Genomic DNA, 10,463 nt, shown 5'->3' on the forward strand with positions numbered 1-10,463 from the left:
GGTAGAGTCCTTATACATATTTTCTGGAACTTCATCTAATTTAGCAATAGCATCATCAAAGGCTTGTTTAGCAAGTTGGCAAGCTTTATCAGCATCATTCATAATTTCAAAATAGAAAACAGAGAAATTAAGAGCAAGTCCAAGTCTAATTGGATGAGTTGGAGCAAGTTCAGCATTAGAAATTTCTGTAGCTTCAGTATATGCAGCAAGTGATTTATCAGCAACCTCTTTTCGTTTTTCATCAACAGTAAATTCTGCAAAATATCTGTAATAATCACCTTCCATTTTCTTAAAGAAGACTTTACTTTCTGAAGTAGATGCTTTTGGAAGAAGGTTTTCTTGAATTACTTTAAGGACATCATCACAACAAGTAGAAAGTTCCTTTTCAATTTTAGCTCTATATCCTTTAATAATTTCAACGTGTTTGTCATTTCCTTTAGCTTGTTCTTTTTGTTCAAGAGAAGAAATAATTCTCCATGAAGCTCTCTTAGCTCCAATAACATTCTTATAAGCAACTGACAACAAATTTCTTTCTTCAATAGATAATTCTGCTTCCATTTCTGCAACTTGTTTCATACATTGAACCATTTCATCATATCTTTCACTTTGTTCAGCAAGTTTAGCGGTATAGACACAATCTTCACGTGAAGCCATTTATTGAATGTTGATTTAAAGTTCTATTTTTCTAAGTTCAGGGTTTTCTTTCTTTTTTTTTAAATTTTTAATTTATTTTTTTTTTCTCTGACTAATTTCGTTTTTGTCTTATTATTTAATCTTTCCATAAAAACCAATTTAAAACTGGCATAAATCAATTATAACATCATTTCTGGTTCTCTAAAATAGTTTTCTAATAAATTAGTTGCCAATTCTTTTATTCTTTTATTTGGTTCATTAATAATAATATCTTCTAATACTGTTTCAAACTGAAATTCTTCAGCTACATCATTAATGTTAACTTTATTATCATCACAAAACCGACATACATTTCTTATTGATTTTAGTGTTATTATTAATAATTGAGATGGTAGACTTTGTTCGGTACAAATAGAGAATAAAGCTGCAATAACTGCTGGACAATTTGTAAGAAGTGTTTGTAACATTTGGTTTGTAGCACCAAAACAGAAATTAGACAATGTCCATTCCATTTCTTCACGAGCCATTTTTGAGACATCTCTTTGAATAACTAATATAGGAATATTATAAAGAAGTTTACTGTCAAGAATCAGTTGAAGGAGAGATAAATCTTTACATGCTGTAATATTTGATATTGCATAATATAATTCTTTTAAAATTGAAGGGTCAATTGAGTCATTTAAATAAATAAGTATTGGAAGTAATTGGGTAATTAATTGTTTAGCAATTTCATCGTCATAAGTTAATAAATTACCAAAAAACCTTATTGAAGGAACAGCTATTTTAATTTCAGATGAACGACAACAATATAACATTTTTTCAATAACTTGTTTTGTTAAAACATATTTAAATTGCTCTGGTATTAATGCAATATACTGAAGTGTCCAACATGCATCAGAAATTAATTCATCGTTATCGTTTGTACTATATTCAAAACAACTCATTGCAAATTGAATTACTACTTGAATGAAATTAGAATCAATTTGTTTGTTTTCTGACCTTCTAACTAATGAACAAAACAACCACATTATTTGACTTCTAGTCCGTAACGTTGGAAATCTTTGTAAAACAGAAGGGAAGTATTGAATAATTCCACTATTAATAATAATTTCTGATGGAACAACACCATCAGATGCAATATTTGCCATTAACCAAAGAAGATGCATAACAATACGTTCATCATTAGCATTAATTAAATATTCAAAATATAAAGAAATTCCTTGTTGACAAATTTCATTTGAATTTTCAGGGGAAAATGCAGAATAATTAATAAGAATTGATAATGAATAAAAGATAATATCATTATTATCACTTTTAAGATTTTTAATAATTGTTTTAATTGTTCCTGTTGATTTAATAATTTGATATGGTACAGGATCATTACTAAGTGTTTCTAATAATCGCATTAAACAATTTGTATTCCCATTAATAACTTCATAACATAAATTTTGCATCTCTTCAATTGGAATTAATCCATCTTTTCTTGGTTCAAAATCAATTTTCCTTCTTTTTTGGTTCATTATTTGACTTCTTTTTTGTGCTCTTAATTGACCGATTTCACTATGACGTTGTTGACATTGTTGTTGAAGCTGTAGGTCACTTGATCTAAATGACATTGAATGGTTCAATTGTTACAACAGGGTTTCTTCTTTTTTCTTATTCAAAAGATAAAAAAATAAAATGAGTAAAATATCGTTTTGTATAACAAAATAAAAGATTATAGCGTTATAGCAAGAAATATAACAATAATCAATACACAACATAAACAACATATTAATGACCAACGTACTTTATCTTCTGATCTTAATAAAAGAGTTTTAAGTTGTGATTGTGTCTTTTTTACATGATCATGAACTAAAGGAGTTTTTTCATCAATCTAATAAAATAATTAATAAAATATAATAATTATATAAAAAACAAACTTCATCTAATAAGTCTGAATGTACATTAAGTTCATCTGTAATTGCATTTACATTAGAATGTATTCTATTTGCTATATCACCAAGTGATTCTATCATTTCGTTTTGTTTAATAACTTCATTAGAATATAAATTGTAATTAGTTGTCATTTATTGATATGAAAAGATTTTTAAGATTTTTTAACTAATTTTTTTTCAAAAAAAAAATACAAAAAAAAATACAAAAAAAAATAGAAATTAAAGGAAGATATTTTTAGAAGTTTGTCAATAACTTTTTTTAACAAATTCTTTCATTATATTTTTTAGTCGAATAAAACTAACTAATCAATAACAGATGTCAGTGATTGAAATGATTAAATGTATTAATAAAAGTGATGAAGAAACAATTTTAATAAAAGCAACAAGAAATGAAGAAAATCCACCAAAAGAGAAACACATAGAAGAGATAATATATTATTATATTGAAGATGTAGATTCAAAAAGAATGACAGAATTAATTTGTGAATTAATAAAGAAAAATAACAACAAAGGATGGATAGAAGTTCAACATTTATTAATTATAATTTTAAATATAATAAAAGTTGATTATAAAAAAGAATTACTAAAAAAAATAAAAAAAGAACATTTACAATTTGGTATTATCCAATTAGGTCTAACTGAAAAAGATGATTTGACTAGAATATTTTGTAAATATATTGATTCTATTGTAAAATTATATGAAAGATTTGATATTATAATGGAAGAGAATACTCCATTAACTCCTCTTTGTAATGAAATAGATTGGAGAAATGCATTTAATGCATTTGGTTTGTTTTTTTTAGTTAATTAATAAATAATAAATTTAATTATAAATTTAATTATTTTAGATATTATTATTGGATTATTTAATGATTTAAAACAAATTCATTGGAAAAACGTTGACTTGTATCTTTCTAAATTAACAATTTATGTTATTGAATTATTAATAAAAGAAATGGCTATAATACTTATCAAACTGAGTTATTATATAGTTTGTTTTTTTATTTTGTTATTTCTTCAATATTAATTATGTTATAGAAAACGTTTTTAATAGACTGTAAATCAATAAAAAGTGATGATATTATGAAACTTATTTCAAAATTAAATGACTTTGATTCAATTCAACATTTTTATTTCCAAAAATTACCTAAATTAATTCCTTCATCTCAATTACCAACATTTCCTATTCTTTCTTATCATTCTGGAATTTTTTCTTCTTTAATTAGTTCATTAGAATTAACAAAGAAATATGACCAACAAATACAATCAAAATTGTTATTAGATGTTCTTAATGAATTTAGTTTACAATGTTCTTTAAATGAAACTCCTTTAAAGGAATTTATTCATGAACATGATACTTATTCTCATTCAAATTCTCACTCATTGTCTCATTCAAGTTCTCATTCAGCAGCTAGTTCATGTCAAAGATCAAGAAGTCATTCTAAACCATCATCAACTTCTAATTCAAGAAAGAATTCATTAAGTCTTCAAAAACAAGTCAATGATGGTTATGGAGCAATAGGAGTATCATTAAGACTATCAGAAATGTCACCAAAGAAAAAAGAAGGATATCTTATCAAAACATCAACACCAAATAGTGGAACATTAAATGACCTTTATAAAAAGAGGTCTCATTCTAAATCAGGTAAAATTGATATTGACCAAAGTCATCTTAGAAAGAAAAGTGTTACAATACCATCAGATGGAGTTCCAATAAAGAAATCTTTTTCATTTTCAAATTAATTCAATTTTTTTTTTAATAAAAAAAAAATATTTCTCAAAAAATCATAAAAGAAATTAGTTAAATAAGTTATTGAGAACTTAGAATTTTATTAAATGGATAGATTCTTACAAAAACAACAACCAGTAAATGACCCATTACAAACACCTAATATTCTTCAATCAAAAAATAAAATAATTCAAAAACTTAGATTTTTTGTTAGACTTATTCCATTATTTATTCCAATATTATTAATTGGAATGTATTTACTTTTCTATAACTTTATCTTTAGATATGTAAAAGAATTATTTTCAATGTCATTTGTTATTTTTATATTTATATGGTCACATTATAAATTATATTGTTTATTATATCATTGGTATAAATCATATACAACAAAACCATTTATCATTCCAATGAATTATTATCATTCTTTAGTAAATAATTCAAATGAAATTGAATTTTGTGATATTTGTAAACAACAAAAATATCCAAGGACTCATCATTGTTCAGTTTGTAATCAATGTGTAGTAAGATATGATCATCATTGTGCTTGGTTAAGTTGTATTGGATTACATAACATTAGACATTTTTATTTATTTCTTTATCATGGAACTACAACAACATTATTAGGATTATATATGTTAGTTATTATTCTTTATAATAAAAAAGGAAATCAAGAATTTTATTTTAAATGTGTTTTATTAATAACACTTGTTTTAGCAAATTTATTTATTACTTGTTTATTACAATTTATTGTACAAACTGTTATGATTTCAGTTAATGAAACAATGGTTGATATGATTTCTACTATTAATTCATTAATTAAAAATAAAACTTTAGTTTTACCTTATTATATTTCTTTAATTCAAAATTGGAGAGATGCTTTTCTTGTTAGAAAAGATCTTTCTCTTTTATGGTATTTTCTTCCATACACTCCTTCTATTAAATATAATATGACTATTGATGATCTTGATTCTATTGAAATTGATGCTTAATTCATTTCTATTTATTATTTAATTTTAAATAAAGTAAAATCATTCAATTAAATGATTGTTGTTGGTCATAAAGCCTTACAAGAAGCATTAATGACCCCCTAGTTCCATAAGAATTATAGAATCCTTTTTGTTCACAAATCACATACCATCCATCTTCAATTTTAAAATTATATGGTCCAACAGTAGTACCATCATAAATTTCTATCGGAATGTCAGTTGATTGACCTTCATACTCTTTTGAGAAATAGAGCGTTTGAATTAAATCAAAATCCTTCCTGCAATAGGTTGTATTAGGAAGAGAATGCACTTGAACATTTATTGGTCCATTTTGAGTGTTTAATTGAATAATTTCACCTTCTTGAGTATTAAGACTTACACTTAATGGAACTTTTCTGCCATTATAATTAAATGTATATGAAATCCCTGAAAGATAATTTTCAATAGGGACAAAGGCTTTGGCTACTTCTTTATTTATTTTTTGTTGTTGTGCTTCACCAACAACAGTATTTTTAATGTCTCTTTCTTGTCTTTTTTGTTTGGAGGTTGGTTCTTCTTTCTCCTTAGCGTTTACAATATCTATTTGTAGGTTCAGTGATTGATCAAGAATAAATGAACCTTTTTCTTGAAAAAGGAATTTTTTTTCATCGTTCAAATTAATTTGGAATTCTTCATATTCTAATTTCTCATCATTTCTATTAATTATGAGTCGTGGTAATTTAATTTTAAATTTACCATTTCTTTTCTCTGATTGAGAAACTGGAACTGTAAATATTTCTTTCTTTGGCTTTAATTCAATCCTATATTCAATTCCTCGTCCTTTAACTTCTGGCTGAATAACCTTTTCTGCTTTACCACATAACTTAACAAAAAGTAAAGTTTTTATATCATCTAACTCCTTTTTAAGAGACAAATTTTCATTCTTTAAATTTATCTCTTCTTCAGTTAATTTTTTTATTTCTTGGTTGAAGTTTTCTGTTTGGCTATTCAAATTCTGTTGGTAAGTTAATTCTTGTCTCTTTTTTTCATCATTCATATTATCACGTATTCGGTTAAGCTGTTCTTCAACTTGACGTTGTAGGTTGCGTATCTTATCATCATAACTTTTATTTAAATTTTTTAAACAACTCTCAGTTTCTTGCACTTGTGTATTTAACATGTTTACTTTATCATGTAATTTAATATTTTTCTCTGATAGTACGCCATTGTCATTAATTTTTGATTCCAAATCTCTTGAAAGACTCTCTTTTTCAGATTCTAATTTTTTATAGTTTGATTCTAATTTTTTATAGTTTGATTCCAATTCTTTATAGTTTGATTCTAATTCTTTATAGTTTGATTCCAATTCTTCATATTCTTTTTCATAAAAGGGTTGAATCTTGGTAAGACAAACTGTAATACTTGAAGGGTTATAAACTGTATCGTAACTACTAAGAGATTCCTTAATCGATGGTGTATAACAATTAATGTCTTTAACCGTCATATACAAAGCATAGAGATATTGATCCCATGTTGAAGTATTATATCCTCTACCTTTAATTAGACTTTCAATGTATTGACTGTCAGTGACATAATTTTCAGTTGCATAAATAGTGGGTTTTATAATTTTATAGAAAAGATACAAAAGTTTTTTTCTTAACTCATCAATTTCTTGTTTGAATTTATCACTATCATATTTTGATTTGAACATATATTCATAATATAAGTTCAAAAATTCTGAAATTACCAATGGGTTGAAGATATTACTAATGAGTATATACACTTCATAATAATTATTTCCATCTAAATTTGGAATAGAATTACCACATTGAAATAAATAATTAATAACTTGATTAATGTAATTGATTTGACTATTAACATTACTGGTTTGACTATTAATGTCATTAATTTGACTATTAATGTCATTGATTTGACTATTAATGTCATTAGTTTGATAAGTACCAGTATAGCAACCTCTTTTATAACCATCAGTACAGTAAACTTTTTTATAAGATTCACCATGTGGTGTGAAATGTTTTAAATTCTCTAACAAGGAGTTTACTGTCTCTTTATATTTACTTAAAATAGAACATACAATTGGATAAATATTTTGGTGTTCATTGTAGGGAGTGTATTTAAATTGATTGGGAGTATTATTTGACATTGTAGAAATAAATTTTCAAGTTCAATTTTTTTGAGTTTCAAGAATTACTTAAATGATGTTTATTTTTTAATTACTTTAATTTCCCAAGATTTTTAAAGTTTAAAAGCGTAAAAAAACAAAAGTCATTTTAACAAAGTTTTGATGATGTTACAAACAAATGATTTATTCAATAGGAAAACTATCATATTCTAATAATTGTCTTTTAATCACATTCCATAAATCTCCGAACACTAAAACACTTCCTTCGGATAGTTCAAATTTAATAATAGTTTTGTCTTCGAAGCTAACGTCAATGTCAGAAGTGTCTCCAACGCTGATAAGAATAGTAAATATAATTTGACTGAAAGTAGCTTTATTTTTATTCAAAGAGTCATCAATGTCATAGTGATATAAACATTTTTCAATGTTATCAACAGTAATTTGATGTTCAAATACAATACCAAGCTCTTTTAATATTTCATTAATTTTGGTTATTGTTTTTGAAGGTGTCATATCAATAGTTGCTTGGTGAATAAAAGGACCTTCTGTTGGAGAAAAGAAAACATTAATTTCATGAGGAATATTAACAGAAGAAGGAGGAGAAACTGTTTCTTTATATTTAATATTAACAGGAGAACAACTTCTTTTCTTCTTAAGTAATTCACAAAATGCAGGAGAAACACTTTTTTTATAAGAAGAAGGATCTGAAAGTAATGGAGAAACAGCGAATAATGTAGTATTTGTATTAATGGTTTTTATTTTTAAATTTGAAGAAGTTAATGTTTTTAATGAATTTTGTGTATGTTCAGTAATAGAACGATAAAATGCACGTACAGTATTTGGATTAGGAGCAAATAATGCTTCTCTTATTTTAGAAATATGTAATGGCGTTAACAACGAAGATAACATTTGCATAACTTTAGTATCAACAATAGTTATTGGACCACCAGCAATTGTTTCAACATCTTCAATTTTATTTGGTTCATTTCCAATAATTCCCTCATTTTCCAATGAGTTTGGGATATTTCTTACAACAGTATCATTAATTGATATACTTAAATCTTGTAAACTATCGAATATAGAATAATTTATTTTCTTCGATGGTATTGGACGAGCTGGTGTTGTTATTTGAGAAAAAGGTTCAATAAGTGCTTTAACTCTATCCAAAGTCAAACGTTGTTTAACATCACCACATAACATTCCAGTTAAAGCTTCGTGAATTGGAGGTGGAAGTTCAAAAGGAATTTGATATGTTAACTTTGTTACATTTTCAACAAATTCTTCATCAGTTTCTCCTGGAAATGGCATAAGTCCAAAAATCATAACATAAAAAACAACTCCCAATGACCAAATATCTGCAATACATCCATCATATGTTGGTTGAGTAAAAAGTTCTGGTGCAGCATAAAAAGGACTACCACAAGAATCTCTTAGAGGCATTCCCCCAGTATATGTTGCCATTCCAAAATCACATAATTTAGCTGTTGAACAGTCATGACTTAATAAAATATTTTCCAGCTTAACGTCTCTATGACATATTTGCCATTTATGAATATATTTTAAAGCAGACAATATTTGTAAAAGAAACTTAACTGATTCTTCTAATGATAACTTCTTCTTTTTCTCAACATATGTAAACAATTCTCCACCACTTAATAATTCTTGAACAACAAAAAGTAATTTTGTTGTTTCATAAGATGCATAATAATCAATAATATTTGGATGATGAATAATTCGAAGAATTGCTAACTCTCTCTCAACCTTTCTTTTCTTTTCAGGACGACTGCAAATACTTGCTTTATCAATAATTTTAATTGCAACTTTAACATTAGACTCTTCATGAAATGACAAAAAGACTTTTCCTGTTGCACCTTCTCCTAACAACTTATTCCCAATTAAAAATGGTCCTACTTTGTGTATTTGTGTCATTGTTTCAATCTTCTTTGATAATAAATTTTTTTCAAACTGAAAAGTTCTTCTCATTCAAAGTTCTTCACGTCGAAGATAAAAAAGAAAAAAACAGATTTTTGTGATTTTTGGTTAAAACAACACCCTTTAAAATAATAAAAACACAAAAACTAAAAAAGATTAAATCAAAAAAAATAGAAATAATAAAAATGAATAATAAAGAACTATTAAAAAGAGTATAAATATACGTGTTGTTGGATGTCAACATTAAATCTTGTAGCACCTCCTTATATTCCAAAGAAAAGACAACCGAAAACAAGTGGTGGGACAAATGGTAGTACAAATAAGAGTATTGGTGAAACTCGTGCTCGAACAAATGTATCAACTAATTTAAGTCAACAAAGTTCAACAGGGGCATCACAACGTTCATCTTCTACCTCAACTAATCCAAGTCATCCACAACAAAATGCACAAACTTTGTATAAACAACTCTTATATTGGGAACCCAAAGATGCAAATGGAAGTGTTTTAGATGAAGCATATTGTATTGAATGTATTCCATCTGATTTTTGGCAACGTTTAGGTGATTTAAATGATACAATTAAATCCTTTGAGAAATATTTCAACACTTCTTTAATGAATTAATTTACATTTCTTTGTGTTTCGTTCATCTTTTATTATAACTAAACCAATCATTTAGAAATAAGTCAATTGGATGAACTAGTTGAGCCAGAACTTGAAGATGAGCTTGATGATTGTTGTAATTGTTCGTTTAATATGATTTCTTTTAATTCTTCTTGATTAGTATTTTCTGATTTCTTTTTACTTTCATTTGAAGTTTTTTGTTCAGAAGATGAACTTGGTTTATCATCTCTTGGTGTTGAAGTAGAATTAGTTGATGGTTCTTGAGCACTGGATGGTACAGAAGTAGAGCTAGATGCATCACTGCCTTGTATTTTTTTATCTACTTCAACATTGAAAGCATATCTAATATCTTCACCCCAAGACTCAATAGTTTTTAAGATATCAACAAATTTAGGTCTATCTTCTGGATTTTGAGACCAACATTTAGTTGTTAATTCCCAATAATTATCAGGTATACCATTAGGTTTTGATAGTCTATTACCTTCAATAACAAATTGTGGAAT

General features: G+C 26.1%; 8 protein-coding genes across 8 annotated transcripts in view; 3 read left to right on the forward strand and 5 right to left on the reverse strand.

Moving 5' to 3' along the window:
• Window positions 1–654, reverse strand: part of ENU1_178730 (14-3-3 protein 1, putative) — a gene marked incomplete at its 5' end in the record, with an annotated part of 725 nt that extends 71 nt beyond the window's left edge. Inside the window, one exon of the mRNA XM_008861415.1 lies at window positions 1–654. This exon is cut by the window's left edge and continues 71 nt beyond it. Within this exon, the coding sequence (XP_008859637.1) occupies window positions 1–654 (654 nt within the window).
• A 158-nt stretch (window positions 655–812) lies between these two features.
• On the reverse strand, window positions 813–2,249 carry ENU1_178740 (importin alpha, putative; the record flags this gene model as incomplete). Its single annotated transcript, XM_008861416.1, has 1 exon — window positions 813–2,249. One exon carries the CDS (start codon window positions 2,247–2,249, stop codon window positions 813–815), a length of 1,437 nt encoding a protein of 478 aa, XP_008859638.1.
• A 101-nt stretch (window positions 2,250–2,350) lies between these two features.
• ENU1_178750 (hypothetical protein) lies at window positions 2,351–2,702 on the reverse strand (the record flags this gene model as incomplete). Its single annotated transcript, XM_008861417.1, has 2 exons — window positions 2,351–2,509; window positions 2,556–2,702. 2 exons carry the CDS (start codon window positions 2,700–2,702, stop codon window positions 2,351–2,353), a joined length of 306 nt encoding a protein of 101 aa, XP_008859639.1.
• Window positions 2,703–2,886: 184 nt separating this feature from the next.
• ENU1_178760 (hypothetical protein) lies at window positions 2,887–4,313 on the forward strand (the record flags this gene model as incomplete). The annotated part of the gene is made up of 3 exons (XM_008861418.1): window positions 2,887–3,358; window positions 3,419–3,561; window positions 3,609–4,313. The coding sequence occupies 3 exons, from the start codon at window positions 2,887–2,889 to the stop codon at window positions 4,311–4,313; spliced, it is 1,320 nt and encodes a 439-aa protein (XP_008859640.1).
• Window positions 4,314–4,406: 93 nt separating this feature from the next.
• Window positions 4,407–5,288, forward strand: ENU1_178770 (DHHC zinc finger domain containing protein; the record flags this gene model as incomplete). The annotated part of the gene is made up of 1 exon (XM_008861419.1): window positions 4,407–5,288. The coding sequence occupies one exon, from the start codon at window positions 4,407–4,409 to the stop codon at window positions 5,286–5,288; it is 882 nt and encodes a 293-aa protein (XP_008859641.1).
• Window positions 5,289–5,331: 43 nt separating this feature from the next.
• Window positions 5,332–7,428, reverse strand: ENU1_178780 (hypothetical protein; the record flags this gene model as incomplete). Its single annotated transcript, XM_008861420.1, has 1 exon — window positions 5,332–7,428. The coding sequence occupies one exon, from the start codon at window positions 7,426–7,428 to the stop codon at window positions 5,332–5,334; it is 2,097 nt and encodes a 698-aa protein (XP_008859642.1).
• A 162-nt stretch (window positions 7,429–7,590) lies between these two features.
• Window positions 7,591–9,390, reverse strand: ENU1_178790 (serine/threonine protein kinase, putative; the record flags this gene model as incomplete). Its single annotated transcript, XM_008861421.1, has 1 exon — window positions 7,591–9,390. One exon carries the CDS (start codon window positions 9,388–9,390, stop codon window positions 7,591–7,593), a length of 1,800 nt encoding a protein of 599 aa, XP_008859643.1.
• Window positions 9,391–9,573: 183 nt separating this feature from the next.
• Window positions 9,574–9,960, forward strand: ENU1_178800 (hypothetical protein; the record flags this gene model as incomplete). The annotated part of the gene is made up of 1 exon (XM_008861422.1): window positions 9,574–9,960. One exon carries the CDS (start codon window positions 9,574–9,576, stop codon window positions 9,958–9,960), a length of 387 nt encoding a protein of 128 aa, XP_008859644.1.
• Between the last annotated feature and the right edge of the window lie 503 nt (window positions 9,961–10,463).

This window comes from Entamoeba nuttalli (assembly GCF_000257125.1).
Source record: "Entamoeba nuttalli P19 unplaced genomic scaffold asmbl_8016, whole genome shotgun sequence".
NCBI lineage: Eukaryota > Evosea > Mastigamoebida > Endamoebidae > Entamoeba > Entamoeba nuttalli.